Consider the following 19702-nt stretch of genomic DNA (forward strand, 5'->3'; position numbering starts at 1 on the left):
GACCATAATGATCAAATGATACAAAACAATATATTTTTTCAGGCCTTTGGTCCAGACTGTGTCGAAATCAAATCGTGTCACCAAGAGAAAGATCAAACAGGATGACATCACTCGACTGCAGTATGAGGTTTTGCTTGAGCAGAAAAAAAAAGTCATTCAGCAAACTATTTACTTTGAGCTCATGAACAAGAAGCTCCGATTGGAGTTGGATAGCTTGATGCACTATGAATGAAAATGACATCCTCATGTTTGAAATGTTACTAAGAGTTCATTAAAAAATATACAATTAGTTTGATAGTGTGCTACTCAGTGTTGTGTTGTATATTGTATAGCTTCAATTGAACGAACGGGAGATAACTAACAATGTCAATTTTAATAAATTGTTATCCATCTTTTACTTTATACTATATACAAGTAACCAAACACGTATCACTTCGGTAGATTGCTGGGTGCTCTTTACGTATGTAGCTGTCAATAACGATGAGTTGATGAGATAAACCGATCAGTTAATTCACGATTTCGATGAAATTTATATAAACCATATTCAATAAAATTAATGTGATAGACTCATTGCTAAAGATACACAAAGAACCTTACATGCTCACCGTGAAGTCTTGGCGTTGTGCAACAAATTCAAACTCATTGTATGCGTGTAGCGTTTAGCCGTATTTTTCTGAAGGGAAATGTGCACTGTACACTGGACAATATTTACGCAGTAATCTAAATTAAAGTTAAACAAAGCTGGGAAACCATATCCCTTTGATTCAACACGAAAAGAGAAAATTGCACGCATTGACAAATACATACAGCGAACACTGTCAACTTATTTCTTCAGTGACAACAGATGGTATCTCTGCATTCTTCTGTATAGTTATATTAAAGCAGAGACAGTTTGACCATTTCAGTTAGTGAAATAGTGCCTTGTGATGTAATCACGGATGCCCCGTCCATCTTCGGGACCTGTATATTGCCCTTCAATGTTACTGTCGTCCTCTCCATCAACATCCAGCATGGGTTCACGAAGAATTATCGCCAGATTATGCAACACAGCACAAGCACCTGTGAAATATAGTATGATTGTTTAAAGGGTTTACAGTATTGTTATCATTCGATTCTTATGTTATATGAAGGAGTGTTTCCCACTGGTGTTAGCACTGTTCCAGCTATATATATATGCGATCTTATATATCGGTTAGCTTCAAATTTATTTCATAGTTACAATGTATATTATTATCTTAAAAAGCTAACCAATGATGGTGCAAACTCTCTCTGGGCTCATCCTGATTTCACCGTGCAGAACATGGAAACGCCGTTTGAGCCACCCAAATGCTCTTTCTATGGTTGACCTTGTTCTTTTATGGGAAGAGTTGAATCGCTCTTGCTCGGGGCTAGATGGCTTTAGATACGGAGTCATCAAATACGGACGACATGCGTATCCACTGTCACCGAGAATAACGCCGTCTTGTAGAGTCGTATGGTGTGTTTCCAGGTGTTGCCGCACGTTACTCATCTTGAACACGTGGCTGTCATGCGTACTGCCTGGCCATCTCGCCACTAAGTTAGTAAATTTACCTACAGAACGAGACAAATGGGGTCAATGTTAATATAAGTCAATATTACCATCGAACTTGGTTCATATAGCAGCCACTGCCATATAGCTGAAACAGTGCTGATCGCGGCGTTAAACAACAAATGCTGAAATCATATCATACTATAAAGATTTGTCTCATAGCTATTTCGTTTAACAACGTGAATGGTGTCAGGGTCGTAAACATATTGTCCTTGTGACTTTGAAGGGAGGACGTGTATGCTCCATGCACAGGTTTAACAGTGACATTTGATTTGTTATTATAAAATTTTATTTAACACACCTTGGCTGTCACACACTGCTTGAACGTTGATCGAATGGTAGCCTTTCCTATTGACAAAGGCAGGTTCGCTGTCTGATGGTGCCTGTATCCGTACATGTGTCCCATCGATACATCCGATGACTCCAGGAAATCTAGATATATTGTAGAAATCCTTTCTAATGTCGCCTATATCCCTCTCGGACGGCCAGGTAACAAACTTGGGCACAAGAGACGCAATGGCAAGGGAAACTTTCCTCACAACTCGTGAGGCTGTTGATTTGTCTATCCCTATTGTGTCGCCAGTGATTTGCAGGAAACTTCCACTTGCAAAGAAACGTAGGGCTACCAGAACCTGATAAAATGATTATAAAGAGGCTAATGATAGGTTTGACAAATTTTCAAATATTTCCATAATACTTATATCTACTTTGTTATTTATTTGGCTGCGTTTTCATTATGTCTTACTAAGTAAAGTGTTAATTATTGATATAAGATGTGCATGCTTTAATTAGTTAAAATGTTCTTTTGGCCGGAATCGAACACGCAAAATTGTTCTCTTCAGTGTGCACGACACATTTAGTTTAAGTCATTAGAGTAACTCCCCCTTATGAAATTGATCATGGCTGACAACGCCAAGTTGAAAACGTATCTTTCTGGAGTGAAGTGAAAGGGATCCATGAATTTACATTACTTTCAATTGTGAAATATATTTACAAGGTTGGTATCATTAGGCTGCACATATGACTTTACCAACACAGACCAGTGAGCTGACCCACGTAGAAGTGCGTTTCATTCATTGTAAAGATTGCCGCTATAAATTTGGCGCTATAATTATGTGTTTATTTCAAACTAGCTGAGTTTCTAGTGACGACGTGTTAATTATCAAACATTTACCTGTAGTTCAACACTAAGTGCGTGCGATCTTGAAGATTTGGGCTGTAATTCATCTCTCACAAGATCGCAGATATATCCGATGCTTGCCTTCCCAAAACGGTAGCGTGCCCTTACTTCTTCCTCGCTCATGGATTCGAGGTGTTGAGTTCGTTTTCTGAAAACACGGTCTTTCCTTGTGCGTCCTAAGCGTTCAAACAATATGTTCGCGGCCATGTTTGTTTTTAATGACACGCTAATGATGCCCCAGAACCTTCATTAAGTTAGTGACGCGCTAATGACACCACGACGTCATTAAAACGTTAGTACAACTGGATTTAATGATGCATTAGTTAATGAAGGTTTAATGACACGTTAATGCATCATTAAAGTTTGATACAACCGGGTCCTGAAAAATAGCGTTACCCTTATTTTAAATGATGACGACAAATTCAATTTTTCAGTTTCACAAGCGCTAATTACAACGTCCAGATCTGAAGTTAAAAATTAAAATTAAAAATTAATTACAACCAACTGCATGGGGCTAGCCTGATAGTGTTAATTTGCATCCGTGAAAAGACAATTACGGCGGTCAACATTTGTTGAGCGCGTGTGCTCCGTGCGTGTGCATGTTGCTCAACTGCAGGTCTATTTGACATTCACTTACTTATTCACTCAAATTTTCAACAGACAGATTAGTATATTATTTTAATAAACAGTGTAATCAACAACGTGGATAATAGAGGGGATCGGCTTCAGTTTATTTTCTGAAAGATACAATAATTTCATGACAGAGTTGTCTCCCATTCAAATGTTTGACATCATTAAGAGGGGCTTTGTACAGGGCTTATTGTCTGGTGGTTTTTAATTTGCACGTACTTTTGAAAATCAAAAAGCTTTTAATAGTATGTGTACAATTTGCACACAGACATGAAAGGTGTTTTAGAAAATATAACCTAATTAAACATGTAATAAAAACATTTTGATTTTTTTTCTTGGCCCTACATCAAATAACCCAGAGCTACGCTGCCAAGAGAGAGTTCATTTCACTGACTTGTTGTTTAAAGGAAAGAGTTCAAAGTGAATTCAGCATGCAGATTGTAGGGATTGGATTTCATTCGGGCAAACGTTTATAAAACATGAAACGTTGGCCCTACGATATTTAGCCAGCGTTGGACCGACGGTCAAAATAACGATGGCCCAACGTCAGACTGCTATCTGGGCAGCTACTCTACGCTCGATGAGATTGGCCTAAGGGCTGTGCCATATTTTGCCGACCCCCATCCTCACCCCTCGCCTTTATATAACACTATTTCACAGACACCATGACCATCCCTTCCCCCCACTCCCCACCAAAAAAAACACGTTTTCCCCAATTTTCCTGGAGCACTTTAAAAGTTTACATTCCAAGGTAATCCCTGGGATAATTTTTGCGTTGTGGTCAGACTGGGGGCTAGTCTAAGGGGGGTAACTCTGGCCTGTTTAGCTCGGAAAACGAAGTACTCATTTGTCATATACATTTCGGCGCTGTGATTACCGGCGCATGACACCACTGTCACAGGCTAATTTGCGTATCACGTGAACGGACTTTTCTCCAGTAAACAAACGCGCTTATTCTGTTCTCATGGTCGCGTTCCACAAAGCGGTCGTAACTACTATCAATCTTAGTGAGATACATGTACGTCGATTTTACAATCGTCTTGGTTTCGCTCCATTCGTCGACCTCTGTCGGCATCAAACGCGTTCGTAGCACCAACTTCACAGCAAGCGAGAGCGTTGTCCTGGTTGATGAGATGGCTGTTCACCCTTTAACTAAGAAGATTGTAAAATCTGAGTCATTGAGATGGATTGTAGTAACGATCGCTTTGTGAAACTGGACACTGATTTTATATATATTGAGGACGTTCTTCAATGTTTGTTTGTTGTTTAACGCCAAACTCAGCAATATTCCAGCTATATGACGGCGGTCTGTAAGTAATCGAGTCTGGACCAGACAATCCAGTGATTGACAACATCATTGATCAACGCAATTGGGATCGATGACATGCATCAATCAAGTCAGTGAGCCTGATCGCCCGATCCCGTTAGTCGCCTCTTACGACAAGCATAGTCGCCTTTTACGGCAAGCATGGGTTGTTGAACACAACCCCAACTAATTAATGGCCAATAAATGTTCAGTCTAAATGTGAATCCACATTATCAATATATTTCAAATTAAAAAAACCAGTTGAGACATGTGAGACTGAGATCAGGGTTTAATGCGACGGACAAATGTGCGTGATGTACATGCAGAGAATGGACGCACAGTATTCATTGTATCTACATGGTATAAAGAGCAATGATGGGTGTCTGTTATTTCATCCATCAATCATAACCACAGTCCACACGATCCATTATTCATTCCAGGATCAATATGTACAGTATACTACAACGAAGTTGGCGGGGGATATATAAATGGGTTCCTCCGTCCGTCCTTGCGTGTGTGCTGACCTGTCCCTCTTGGGACTCGTGCGTGTGAGTGGGGTACACATATCTATTATGAGTTTTAGTATTGAAAAAAATTATGTTTTTGTATTGATATGATTTTATGTTACATTTTTAGTAATTGGTAGAATTTTCTTTGCTGTACTGTTTTTATACGTTCAAGGAGCTGAGCATATCGTGGCTTCGGGAGATCTACGACAGATAGACTGCACTTCTTGTTTTAACTGAGCTCAGACTTGGGCATGGTCTCGACATTCCAGTAACAAATGAGCTATGGATTCAAGATGGGCATACCTTAGCATAATGCTTTTTGCGACCGAGTCTCAGGAGTAAGATGGCTACTTTCCTTTCATTTGAGTATGAGTATGGGTTTTTGTCGTCTTGGGACCATGACTTAGCCAAGGTCATCTGAAACGGATTAAGATATAAACAACACTAATAATAAGTGAGTGAGTGAGTGAATGAGTATGGTTTTATGCCGCTTTTAGCAATATTCCAGCAATATCACGGCGGGGGGCACCAGAAATAGGCTTCACACATTGCACCCATGCTGGGAATCGAACCCGGGTCTTCGGCGTGACGAGCGAACGCTTTTAACCACAAGGCTACACGAGCGCCCAACAAATAATGAGAAGTGACCTAGCTGCACATCTCGTTCTTGTTGGCTGTCAGTCAATGTACATTACAATGGGGATTGAAAATTGGGATGCACATCTTATAAGTAATGGCAATTAAGTGATTGTAGACACATACATGTCATGACCACAGGGTAGTTAGTCTTTGTAATTAGATGTTCATTCAGACAAAGGATGTCCCAAATTGGTCGCTATGAGACCTCAATGAGCCGAAACAAAAATACACAGTCAATCCTTATAATATAATTTGACAATGAAAACATGTGTTATCAAAAAACAGTTATATACATCAAAGCAGACAAATATGACGAGATTGATAAACATTCCAGGCGTAGAAATACATAATGTGTCATGACATGAATCAGGTGATTGTTTAATTTATGCACAGAGCTTAACACGCCCACAAAGTCAGTAGCCAATTAACATCAATATCAAACACAGTTCACAGGACCTTTCAATCAAGGCGAGAAGAACTGCAGCTATTATGATTGGAGAATTTAAGGCGGCTGACCTAATCAATGGCCGTCAGATCAACACATTAATTCCCTAAGAACTGGAAGACACAGTTGGAAACAAATTGAGTTAGAAATGAAATAAAACTTGAAGACAGGAAATTTGTGGAACTGAGATTGTGCGATGTCTGACTTTGTGCAGTGAGTGTGAAAGATGGCGGTATTGGTGGTATGTTTGATAATGAAAAACCGCACTGAACGGTTACTAGGTCTGATAACTTCATGATGATACATGTGAGCAGACAGGGAATTCCCCCGACAATCCGTAGTGAGGTAAGTACTCCGCTTCGGTGGGAGTGGCCTAATTTTTTACCTTCATTGGGAAATGAATATGTGCCCAATTTACCTATAGAGAATGTAGGAATTACAATGCAGACAGCGGAAATTCAATTAGTAAGTATTGATGGAATACAATGTACAGGTATAAACCTAGACTAATATCGAGTCTCTGAAATGAACATATCGTACAGAAAACAACAACAACAGTTACATTATCTTTATAAAAATATTATAAAAAGGGGCCAAGAGATCCTCTTCATTTCCTCATACTCCTGTAATCTAGACGTTTAGAAACATTATAGACTTGCATGGGCTATATTTGATAAACTTGTATCAGGGTCTGTAAGACAGACTAGTATGAACCATATTTTCTTGAGACCTGTTTGTTCTATAAGGTTAAATGTTTAACAAATAGATATGTGTCTAGGTAACTGATATATGTGCAACAAACTGTTATGGGCCATTTGTATCTGAGGCCGGTGCAGACATCTGATAATGTCAGTGGCGTGTTCAGGAGGCTCCATGGTCAAGGTCAATATGTGACCAAATATATATTTTTACTTGACCCTCATCCAACGAATATGGGGGAAGTAATCCTGAATTGACCCTTAAACTCTAAAAGCACATTTTAAAGATTTTCAGCTTTCTAAATGAGTTCAGAGATGTAAGAGTTATCTTGAACAATTCATGTTCAAAATGTTTGCCAGACAAGTTGAAAGGAAACATACACAGTAAAACAACTTTTTCTCTGTGGGCTGTAACTTCCGGGTTTAACACTGTTAGCGGGTGACACAGTTAATGTACTAAAGTCGTAGCGACCGAATGGCTGGCAAAACTATGTGAACTATTATGATGGCAATCCAATGTGTCAGGTCAGCATTTTTCGCTACAAGGAGGTCAAACACACTTTGGTGTCCACTGACAGCTGCTATCATTATGGGTGTCCGTCCATTCTGTCCTCTAGTGTTGATATTAGAAGGTGACACAAGTTGAGATACTATAGACTTGTTACCACCCTCACAGGCAAGATGAAGTAAACTATCACCATTGTTGTCCACCAGTGACAGGTCAGCTTGCTTTGACACCAGGAGGTCAAACACACGTTGGTGTCCTTTGACAGCTGCTATCATTATGGGTGGACATCCATGCTGTCCTCTAGTGTTGATATTAGAAGGTGACACAAGTTGAGATACTATAGAATTGTTACCACCCTCACAGGCAAGATGAAGGACACTTTCACCATTGTTGACCACCAGTGACAGGTCAGCTTGCTTTGACACCAGGAGGTCAAACACACTTTGGTGTCCTTTGACAGCTGCTATCATTATGGGTGTCAATCCATTCTGTCCTCTAGTGTTGATATTAGAAGGTGACACAAGTTGAGATACTATAGACTTGTTACCACCCTCACAGGCAAGATGAAGGACACTATCACCATCGTTGTCCACCAGTGACAGGTCAGCTTGCTTTGACACCAGGAGGTCAAACACACTTTGGTGTCCTTTGACAGCTGCTATCATTATGGGTGTCAATCCATTCTGTCTTCTAGTGTTGATATTAGAAGGTGACACAAGTTGAGATACTATAGAATTGTTACCACCCTCACAGGCAAGATGAAGGACACTTTCACCATTGTTGACCACCAGTGACAGGTCAGCTTGCTTTGACACCAGGAGGTCAAACACTCTTTGGTGTCCTTTGACAGCTGCTCTCATTATGGGTGTCAATCCATGCTGTCCTCCAGTGTTGATATTAGAAGGTGACACAAGTTGAGATACTATAGAATTGTTACCACCCGCACAGGCAAGATGAAGTAAACTATCACCATTGTTGTCCACCACTGACAGGTCAGCTTGCTTTGACAACAGGAGGTCAAACACACTTTGGTGTCCTTTGACAGCTGCTATCATTATGGGTGTCCATCCATTCTGTCCTCTAGTATTGATATTAGAAGATGACACAAGATGTTGTACTATAGACGTGTCACCACCCTGACAGGCAAGATGAATTATTTCATTTCCCCTTTTGTCTCTGTTTTGTGTGTGTGATATTGATTGCAATACCTTATAACACTCATGCGATCCCATGTTAGCAGTAACCATGAGTGGAGTCATCCCTTCGTCATCAATAGAATTCATTACAACTTGCTTCACTTCATCATTATAAAGTTTGCTCTTATGTTCTTTCAGAACCTTTAGTGTATTCTTATGTCCTAGCATGCTTGCTATGTGTATAATGTTTGTCTTGTTCTCAATAGTAGTAAGCACATTAGCGCCATGTTCTATCAGATACACAAGTGTTTCAGAACTCCCAAATGCAGCAGCCAGCAAAAGCCATCTGTTCATGGTTAGAATAATGTCTGGATTTTCACTCCTGGGTATAAGCCACTTCAATACTGTCACGTTGTTGTTCATCACACAACTTTCCAGTGATTCATTGATCTCTGTTCGAGTAAATTCTCCTCCAGTTATATTTTCTATTTCTAAGACAATCTTTGTACAGTGTCCAAGAACAGCCCAATTCAAAAAGCACTCCCCCATATCTCTTTTGTGAAACCAACAGTCATCCAGGGATCCAACACGTAGTTTATCAAGCAGTTGAAGAGCCACCTTTTCTTGTCGGAGGATCGGGTGTGTCACTGATTTAGAAAACTGCCCCTTCTTGATTGATTCTGCAAATCGAGTTGTCAGGATATCATAATACTGTTCGGAGACAAATATTAGGTGGAGATGATCATCGATTTTGCTTTCCTCTACTGGTTGTGGCTGCACTCGCTCATATATGAAGTTGTCACTGCAGTGAGTCAGCACAAATGTTGGACTGATGTCATACAATGAACAAGCACAAGCATCATATATGGAAGAATGGGCAAATCCAACAGCATCACCCCGTGTAAAGAATGTTCCTCTAAGACACTTTGCTGCTTCATACATCCCTAAGCGTGACGCTGATGGCATCAACTTTAAAACCTTTCTGACCATGTTGTCCATTTTCTTGTCCTTGCCGTCTGCTTCCAACATGGCCAAATCTAACTTATCCTCACATAATAGCATCAGAACTAATATGGCGGATCGATCAGTTTTTGACCTCAGGAAGCTGTTTAGTTCTAGCCTAAGATAAGACAGTGGTGACTCGAAAATGTTCTTTGTATTTTGGAACATAGACGAAAATTCAAAATATAGTTTACAGGTGAGAGGATATCCAAATATGTTTGACTCTTTCTCCCACGGTTTGAAGTCGGGTCTATCTTTAGAAGTGTCTCTATGCAGATTCCGATGGTGCTCAAATATTGCCTGTTTCTCTGCTTGAGTATATCTGTGTTTCTTTTCAGTTGTTAAATCCACCCGTGTTGGTCCCTGGAACAGAGAGAATCTCTCATATTGTAGCTGGCCAAGTCCATCATGGAAGTTGTAAGTCTTGGATGTGAAGACAACACGAATATCCTTTTTGGGCTGTGGTTTTCGGTCATGATCTCTACTTGCTATATTTTGACCTCTTTTCTCAGCTTCCTGTTTCCTTGGGGATTCACGGTTCTCTGCTGACTTTTTGCAGTGTTTTAAGTGGCGATCAAGCTTATTGAGAAATGTTTTCAGCTGTGAAACATCGGTAGATAATCCAACAGTACCAAACATGTCATCTATGACCAGAAATACTCTAGGTGATGAGCTCAAGAAGTTGTCCAAGTCAAACTGTTCAATCCTGTCCACAAAGGCAAACTTGTACCCTCTTCTCTTATACTGTGAACCCAAGATGAGTGCTGCTGTTGTTTTGCCTTCTCCTGAAGCACCACAGATGGTGACATGGCCAAACTCCTTCAGTTTTTGTTTTATAGTCCCGAAACTCTCCGTTTCAACAAAGATTTCTTCAGCATCACTTATTTGGATGTCAAGGGTAGCTACAAATAAAAGCAATCATTATTATACGGTTTAATTATGACATGATTTGACAGTGGTTATGCTCTGTGGTTTTGAAACCTATTTGACTAAAGCTCCACTATCAGATCCCTATTTCCAGCATAGTTGGCTCTTAAAATTCTTCTCTGAAAGTGTTTGTTTGTATGGTTGCTGTTTAACACCACACTCGGCAATATTCCAGATATATGATGGCAGTCTGTAAATTATCGAGTCTGGACCAGGCAATCAAGTGATTGACATCATGAACATCAATCCATGCAATTGGGTTCGATGACATGCATCAACCAAGTCAGCTAGTCTGACCACCTGATCCCGTTAGTCGCCTCTGACAACAAGCATAGTCACCTTTTACGGCAAGCATGGGATTATGAAGACTAATTATACCCCGGATCTTCATGGGCCACGCGGAGGAAGCTGAACTTTGGCATGTTTGTTTCCTCTGATAATGACATCATATTTTGTGTACATTTAGTGTCAGTTATTAGTCATCATTATTTATCATGTTTATGCAGAAGATATTAGATTATCAATGCTGACAGACCAACACTTGAGGTTTCTTTAAACCTTTTGGGGTGTTTTATGTTTCTTTTTCTGTTTTGCTTTGTTTTGTTTTTTTTCCTGTGGGGCTGTTGACATGGCTTATGTTACTTACCCTCACCAACAGTCCCTGCAGCGGTTGGTCCAGTAAATATGTTCTGCGTCTGGACGAGGGTGATGGCTTTAGGGGCATCGCCTATCAACAACATTTCAAAGACACAAATGGATTACACGGATTAATATTTAACAAACTATCTACAAAACATCACATGGCAAAACCCCATGTAGCCATCCTTCTTGCATGTAGCTTAAAATACTGACCGTTGTTCTTCACTGTCATGATGCCGTGTAGTGCTAGCCCACTGAGATACCATGCCGCAGTTTAACATGAATACCGAGCAGTCCTTGTTTTAGCCCCTTAATGCCGAGCGCCAGCAGGGTAAACACAAGTACCATATTTTAAGGTCTTTTGGTATGACGCGGCCGGGGATCGATCCCGGACCTTCAGCTCTCCGGGTGGACGCTCCGCCACTAGACCACGGAGGCGGTCGTATCAAATTCAAACTTTAATGAAACCAGTATAAGGTGTACAACAAATGTTTCCTTCTCACGCAACGCGTTCAGTTTTCATGTATTGCAACTTCAATATCCCAGTGGAGATTCCAGGTTGCAATTGGCCCTAAGCAATCAATGCTGGTCATAAGAGGCGAATGAATGGATTGGGTAGTCAGGCTTAGGGCCTAGTTGATAGAGTGCCATCATACCCTGACAATTTCAATTGTTGCTCATAATATCAATCACTGGTTTGTCTGAGGTCCAGACTGGAATATTATGTTAAGCAACAAACAAATCTAAATAATTACTGCAATTTAACTGTCGATACGTATGTGTCATATCACAATAAAGTGTATCGTAAAGCCCTAACAATTTTACTATCTTTCCATTATGAATAAGTTCCTGTTTCCTAATATACCAATAATGAAAGGCTCTACTTGATATGGCGAGATCATCGATGCATGTAGTAGTATTTTTTTTGTATCTAATTACACACACCTACTTTAAATACATATCAGTATTGTCACTCCCCAGACAAGAATGTTTCCGAATATCCTAAATATACATCTTACTTCAAAAGAGTAAATATGCCCTCGTAAGCCTTGTCAAATAATAAACGTTACTAAAACCGTAGTACTAAGATTATAATGATGATGTAATTTGCAGTAACATTATTTTATTGAATGGTTTATTTCTCTTTCTACACAATATACATGTGCAAGGTTCAGGTAAATCTATTTTACCATTTTTCTGTCCTTCACATTGGTGCCCAAGTTTGATTTAAGAGCGGATGATATTTAGTCTCCCATTACAAATCAATACAATCACTAAATGATTACTTTTTCAACAGTGGCTAGTCTTTGATATTTAGCTTCATTAATCAGTTATGATTCTACCTTGACATTTTTATCCAGATGTTTCAAATCTACTTAGACCATGATCTTGCTGATTACTTCTGGGCAAAATGCCATATCACCCACACTGCATAGCTGGACCATGTAGAGCACCAGTGCCTGTCAGCCTACATTAGACCACATGGTTTAAATTTATGCTGATGATCAGCGCAGAGAAAGAGGATCAATGAGTTGGGTTTGCTCTTTTTAAACGAAGTGAAAGAAGAGAAGAGAAAGATGGTAGTTATAGGATATGTTCACAATGTGAACGACACATATGAAAAGTTAAAATGTCTATTTACATTACAATAATAATATTGACATATATGTTCTATTCTGCATTAAGTGCTTTCAAAATATGTTTTCATATAAATGGCATATCTTTTAATAGGGCCACAAATGTAAACTTTACTAAACACAGAGGTAAAAGACGCTGGCATTCCAACAGTCACATATGTGTTGAATTTGCTACTTCTAGCTTAAATATTCATAAACAATTGTATGTTAACCTCCAGCCTACAAGATAGTTCTGAATGTGACGCACTCGTTTGTGCCCTCTCTGATATTTTACAAACCGTCAACAAATCATCAACAAAGCCTTGCAAAAATAAATCAAATGTACCAAAATGAATAATGGTATGATGTTGAATGTTAAGAGGCAAAACGTAATGGGGACGAAAAATATCAGGGTTCTAATAAGAAAACAATGTATCAATTAATAATAGGGGTCTTCTTTTGCATCACAGGAAATAAATACAAAGGTTACTCAGAAGAACACAACATGTATATAAACAAACTCAGCTGGAACAACTGGAAACCTTATCAAAACAGGAACCAATTCTGGAAACTATTAAATAATATTAGAATATATTTATCCTGATCTTGAGAATCTAACAAACCACTCCAGGTATATTTACAACACTAAAAAAAGAAATATGCATATGTGAAGTCTTAAAAAACAAATAACAGCAGGCGATGATAACAAGGAATTAACTTTTAAAATCAATATATCGTACATTGATAGAGCAGTTGGTTAAACTGTTTAATGTCTTCGATAGTCGTCACTTCTCACAGAGTTTTGTCATGAACCATGACCGTAGAATATATTTATCATAAAATAAAAACCAGTCTAGATATTTGTACAAAGGCAAGTCTAGCCAGCTCCAGCTAGCTCTATTCCAATGAATTCTTGCATGAGAAGGGTGATAAGACTGACCCAAACAACTACAGGCGTTTTGCACTAAGCAGCTACTTGGGTAAACTATTTGGCACCTTCATGAATGAAAGAATAATGGTACACATGGAAAAAACTGTTTTACAAGAGCACTGTCAGTCGTAATTTTCAACATCAGATAATGGATTTGTTCTTTAAACATTTATGTATTTCACAAAAAGTAAAAAGAAAAGAATATACAGTTGTTTTGTAGACTTTCAAAGGGCATTTGTTTCAGTTGATAGATCACTACTGCTAACTCCTAAAATCTGAGGAAATGTATTAAAATAATATCATAACTATATAATGATATCTCTTATGAAGTTTCACAATCCTTCAACTCCAACATCTGGGTAAGACAAGGATGCATCTTGTCTCCCGCATTATTTAATATATTTCTCAATGATCTACCACTTAATATAAATCTGAAAGTTATAATATAACATTTAATGGTCTAAACACTTGTCATTTGTTGTTTGCTAATGACTCAGAACTTTTTGCCGATTCCAAAGAAAACTACAAGTGAATGAGTTAGTGAGTATGTTTTTAAGCCGCTTTTAGCAATATTCCAGCAATATCACGGCGGGGGACACCAGAAATGGGCTTCACACATACTACCCATGTCGGGAATCGAACCCGGGTCGTCGGCGTGAAGAGCGAACGCTTTAACCACGAGGCTACCCGACAGCCCCAAAACTACAAATATCACTTGATGGTCTAAGTGTATTTGGAGCAACACATAACCTAAAGACAAAAGATGACGAAACAAAATTAATGTTAGTGAAACAAAAATACTAGTTACGGATAGATATAATTACTTAGGAATTACTTTTGAAGCAAATGGTAAACTTAAAAGTAGTGCTAAACCTCTCCTGGAAAAGGCCCAAAGGCCTACTACAAGCTTCTACATTCTCCATAACCTACAGCTCTTACTTGCAAATTATTCAAAATATTAGTCAAGCCAGTAATCCTATATAATAGTGAAATCTGGGGTATAGAATCAATCCTCCTAAACAACTATGATTCATTCATTCATTCATTCTCGAGAAACTGCAGCTCAGATTCAGTAAATCCATGAGTGAAGGATTTGCAAAGCTGATTTACCGCCAACTGGGCGTCGGACAGGTAAGGCCGGCACTCCCATACACGAACAGCAGTCCTAGTGAATAGGTAACACTGCTCATACACTGACATGCATGGTTTGCTCCGTGATGCGTCGGTTTGTCGCCGACAGTTCTCAAGGTTCAATTTCAATGTGTCGTAGTGCTTCCCGCATCTCCAATACAATAAACCTCTCCTGCCTTTAGATTGCCGCTTGTATACATGCAAACAACATCAGGGCGTGGGACGAAATCTCGAATGTGATGCACACAACTTCAGCAAGTTATATATCTGAATTAATATATAAATGTAAGCAGCAATGGCAGGTTCCAAGTGCCGTGCGTACGTACAAACGTACGCAAAAATAGTCGGCCATATTCAAATCCTCAAATGGTTTGCTACTACCAATGCCGTCAATAGTAACGCTCTGCTTGCAGTATGTCGCTCCCATGAAATTCGCGTATGCCAGAGTGTCCCAGGGTGTTCTATATCCATTTTCGACCTCTTCCCTAATACAATTTTCAAATGGTTTGCTTGTACGAACGCCGTCAAAAGTTCGGCACCGCTTGCGCTTACATCGCCGCTACGAAATTGACGAGTGCAAGAGCATCCTTGGGTGTTCTTAACCAATTACAGACCTTGTCCATATTCTAGAAACTTCAAAGTGCACCGCGAAAGGCCTTCATGCGAATACCTAAAATGTCTCCTTTTTGCCAAAAAACCCCAATACAACACGTAGCTGTAAAGGCCTTGGATAAAGTTAGCGCTTGGGGGACAAGATGGCGCCCTATTGGCAAAATGGCTCCCGGTCGGATCTATGTATTATCGATCACGTCGCCTTGACTTGGCTCCGCCATTTTGTTTAAAACAATTGCAAGTGATATGAGAGGTGGAATAGGTCAATAGGAGGGAAATAGAAGGGACATAACTCGAGTCTGTAAATTCCAGCCTAGCATGGCAATGGTGGAAACTTGACTTTTATAGTCAGTTAACGCCCTTGCCTCGGGAAAATGTAAAAAAGAACCTTTGGTGAAAAAACGAATAGGATGGGTATACCAACATAGTCCAATCTTAGAAATAAACATAATAATATAAGTCATTCAGATTTCCTATCACCAGCATTCAAAGAGACAATAAAGTTTAAATTAGACTCTCTCTTCAAAGACACTCTTCAGATGCTGATACAACCAAAGGCCAAGGAAACAACCTTAGGACGTACGGGGTAGTTAAAAATGAAACAAAATTAGAACCTTACCCAAGTTACTGTAAAATAAGGAAATATCGAGTGCACTTTTCTAAACTAAGATTAGGTAACCGTAAATTAACTACAGAAGTTGGAAGACATAAAAGACTACATCAGAGGCTGTGCTCAACATGTTAAACCAATCGTGTGGGTCAAGCAATGGGGAAAACCTTGTTTGTTTGTAGTAGTAACTTGATACATTCTATGGCTAGTTCCATAATAAAAGGTGTTTGTGTAGGGTGGGAGGTGTCACACAAATTACTTGATAACACTTTAACTGCTTCTGTGAGATCCTAAAAGATAGGCACTTTTCTTGCATTTGGCCTAGGACTATGATGACAACATTCCGGCAAAAGAAAATATTTATTCAGATCTTTCATCTTTAATGTTGACAAATAACATGTTGCGGTTCCTACATTTTTACAGCAATGTATTGAAATATACTTAGAGAATGTACTGTACAATTCAGTGCCATCAACATGGTCTTACTATCTGCATCACAATACTTAGACTTCCCATCTGTAGAACCTTATGACATCATAATATTGATGTGTACTTACGAACAAAAATGTAATTTTCTCAAGGGATGTCAGTTAGAATAATGCTTACAGGATATCTGCCTATGAGCTTTGTTATCTCATCTCACGTTGAAGAAGTTCAAGTATTATGAGGAAAATTTAGGTTTGGGTACAAAAGGCTGGCACATGTAGATAAAAATTGATCTGCAATGGTCCTTGAATTTGCTCTTTCAACCTACTGAAAATATTAGGCTCAACCAATGCCACGTCTCTAATCTTTCCCACTATAACCAAATATTTCGCAATTGCTTTGTCATTGTGATGTGGCACAGTGGAAATAAACTGTTTTCAATATTGAGGTTTCAAACTTCGATTCGATACCTGTAAATCCTTTAAATTCAAAACTTCACGCTTTCTATTCCAAATACAACACAATGGAGTCTGCATTATAAGCAGTGCCTCGATGTGGGTAATACTTGTAACTTAATTCCCAGCTTCAGGTCTTTGGTGGGTCATGTTATGTTTACAAATTAGTTTTGGATTGAACCATTTATGAAACTCGGTTCATTTACTTATGCTTTGTAAGAGAACGGTAAACATACCTGAGTTGGCGCTCATCGTATTTTCTTCTGAGGTGATGACCTCAATCATCTGGTCATCCTCCTCCTGTGGCAATGACACACGTGTGACATCACTTGAACTGGCCATCTCAGTCTTAGTTCTTTACACAGCTTCGTCATGCAGGGATGAAGTTGTCATTTTCTGGTCCATCTGAACAAAAATGCAATTTTAAGGAAACACATTAATGCAACTGTTTATGCACTTGGGATGGTCTGGTCTTCCAGGGACTTATCTAAACCTGCCCAGAGATCGATTTTGGACAAAGGTCTGCAGAAAAATTCAGAAAATAGTCTCAAACTGGAATTAAAAACTTCCCATTCATAATTCACACTTTGTAGTGTTTCACTTGTATCATGACCAATAAAGCAGAACATATACGAGTGATCCGACAGGTCAGTCATGTCAATATGACCTCACAAGAACACATGCATCTCCTTGGTTATTGCGTAATCACTGACGATTAAATATGACATGTAAACAACGTACAATTTAAAAGGACATCATTCGGACGTGTATCAACAAGATTGAACAAGATGGTTCCTCTCTTCCCGCCCTTACCAGTTCAATAGAAACTTTGATAAATTCAGTGACACAGCCAGATGAATGTGAAGATGACTGTTCCCACTACTTTTGTCAACCACGTGTGACACCGCACAAACAGTCATAGTCAGGGTATGGTGCCCCACCAATATCTGTACTAGGAAATATATGCCAGACATGGTACCTAATAATGAACCACCTATGTTGAAACACTAAGTCCAAACCTCTTCTCCTTCTCTACGCATCAGGTCTCATACCCGACATTGATATAACCGTTTATTAAGAGGCTATTACGAGTACCTTCCAAAACAATGGCCAATATCCGTGATAGGTTTATGTATAAGATTGTAGTTAAAACTGACCGACCCGTGAAGATCCGGGGTAGATTAAGTCTTCAGCAACCCATGTTTGTCGTACAAGGCGACTATGCTTGTCTTAAGAGGCAACTAACAGGATCGGGTGGCCAGGCTCGCTGACTTGGTTGATGCATGTCATCGATCCCAATTGCGTGGATCGATGCTCATGATGTCAATCACTGAATGGTCTGGTCCAGACTCGATTATTTACAGACCGCCGTCATATAGCTGGAATTTTGCGAAGTGCGGCATTAAACAACAAACAAACAAATAAAACTGACCAATAAAGAAAGATTTATACGGGTACAGGAAAAGTGCCTTGTTCTCTGCATGTACGAAATTTCAAGACTATCTATTTTAAGGGAATAGGGAAAAAATGTTGATGCGAACAATATTTTAAGTTCCAATTGCATACAAATGTTACATTCATCAAGGGCGGAGCCAGCAATTTTTAAAAGGAGGGGTCCAAAACTTGGTTTTCAAAGAAGGGCTGGGTCCCGACTCCCTGGTGGCAAGGAATCCCAACACAATGTTTGTTCTGAAACCAACATCTCAAATCTGCATGTTGCTCCCAATGTAAACTGAATATGTTTCTTCTGATAAAAAAACCAAACATAAACCATTACTTTTTTGAGAGAGCTGGGCGACTCTGTGGCCATCTTTCTGAGCATAATGTTTATCCAGAAAAACCATCATATCAGTCCGACACAGGATACTGCATAGTGACCAAACATACCCCAGAAACAATTTTAACTTCATATACTTTCTTGTGTCAGAGATGTAGAAAATGTAATTGCGACTGTATCTACATTCCATGACCTCGATTTATAATCTTTCAGTCAGTGAAAATAATTGTTTTATTCACATAAGAAAAAGAACATTTGCTCATTAATATAAAATTCAAACTGACATTTAAATATACAACGTATTATATCATACTAATAGTGTAGCAAGAACATCTATACTCACTGTGCATTTGCAGCGGACTACGCCCAGTCCCAGCTTGCTATGATCGGAATGTGGCCAGGCAAGTTTTGTTAATATTTTGTTATGTCAGATTTTCAAATGTAAAGATTTGTGAAACTCACCGCCGATAGTTGAATGTGGCTCGTGTACAGCTCTGGGCAATAATTCACAAGTTCCAGGCACAATGATAAACATCCAACCAGGTCAAGCATTATGACCACCAGCTTGTCTGGAAAGAATCAGATACTGGGATACACAAGGCTGAATCGGTGCAGCTATCCGGTTACTATGAAATGCAGCCAAACAGGTTATATCACCAGCGGCTTCAACGAAACGCACATAGGCAGTGCAGCCATCCGTTACTATCACATGCAGCAAACCAGGTCACACATCGTAAGCACCCCATGTTCAAGTGGCCTACTAGGAACAAAGTATACCCTAAAAATCACCATGATATCATATTTAAAAATCCTTTGGAAATAGAAATGATTATAATATACATGTAAAGGAACATTCACCAAAGAATATTTGAATAAAATTTCATTAACATACGTACATGTCTGAATGATGAGATGTGATGGGTTCACGTGATCCTGATAAAGTACGATGTTTACC

At 39.2% G+C, this 19702-nt stretch overlaps 2 protein-coding genes across 4 annotated transcripts; both read right to left on the reverse strand.

Moving 5' to 3' along the window:
* Positions 1–442: 442 nt before the first annotated feature.
* LOC124121725 (putative nuclease HARBI1) lies at positions 443–3527 on the reverse strand. Its single transcript, XM_048384448.1, has 4 exons — positions 2745–3527; positions 1872–2202; positions 1249–1572; positions 443–1059 (listed from the first exon to the last, which is right to left on the reverse strand). The coding sequence occupies exons 1-4, from the start codon at positions 2955–2957 to the stop codon at positions 902–904; spliced, it is 1026 nt and encodes a 341-aa protein (XP_048240405.1). The 5' UTR covers positions 2958–3527; the 3' UTR covers positions 443–901.
* Positions 3528–4957: 1430 nt separating this feature from the next.
* LOC124137298 lies at positions 4958–19415 on the reverse strand. 3 transcript variants are annotated; one of them, XM_048383720.1, is made up of 4 exons: positions 19210–19415; positions 17207–17375; positions 11197–11277; positions 4958–10525 (listed from the first exon to the last, which is right to left on the reverse strand). In XM_048383720.1, the coding sequence occupies exons 2-4, from the start codon at positions 17310–17312 to the stop codon at positions 7434–7436; spliced, it is 3279 nt and encodes a 1092-aa protein (XP_048239677.1). In that variant the 5' UTR covers positions 17313–17375; positions 19210–19415; the 3' UTR covers positions 4958–7433. The 3 variants fall into 3 exon arrangements, with proteins under 3 accessions (XP_048239677.1, XP_048239678.1, XP_048239679.1); XM_048383721.1 differs by having other exon boundaries at positions 19091–19221; XM_048383722.1 differs by lacking the exon at positions 19210–19415 and adding an exon at positions 18128–18148.
* Between the last annotated feature and the right edge of the window lie 287 nt (positions 19416–19702).

This window comes from Haliotis rufescens, unplaced genomic scaffold (genome assembly GCF_023055435.1).
Source record: "Haliotis rufescens isolate VD_foot unplaced genomic scaffold, xgHalRufe1.0.p SCAF_5, whole genome shotgun sequence".
NCBI lineage: Eukaryota > Metazoa > Mollusca > Gastropoda > Lepetellida > Haliotidae > Haliotis > Haliotis rufescens.

Excerpts from the sequence above, each read along its gene's own strand:
- LOC124121725 (XM_048384448.1), bottom strand. The coding sequence starts at position 2,957 with ATGGCCGCGAACATATTGTTTGAACGCTTAGGACGCACAAGGAAAGAC. Across the intron at positions 2,203-2,744 it reads CACTTAGTGTTGAACTACAG|GTTCTGGTAGCCCTACGTTT; the intron begins GTAAATGTTTGA and ends TCATTTTATCAG. Across the intron at positions 1,060-1,248 it reads GAGAGTTTGCACCATCATTG|GTGCTTGTGCTGTGTTGCAT; the intron begins GTTAGCTTTTTA and ends TATATTTCACAG.
- LOC124137298 (XM_048383720.1), bottom strand. The coding sequence starts at position 17,312 with ATGGCCAGTTCAAGTGATGTCACACGTGTGTCATTGCCACAGGAGGAG. Across the intron at positions 11,278-17,206 it reads TACGATGAGCGCCAACTCAG|GCGATGCCCCTAAAGCCATC; the intron begins GTATGTTTACCG and ends TGTTGTTGATAG. Across the intron at positions 10,526-11,196 it reads TGCAGGGACTGTTGGTGAGG|CTACCCTTGACATCCAAATA; the intron begins GTAAGTAACATA and ends TTTTATTTGTAG.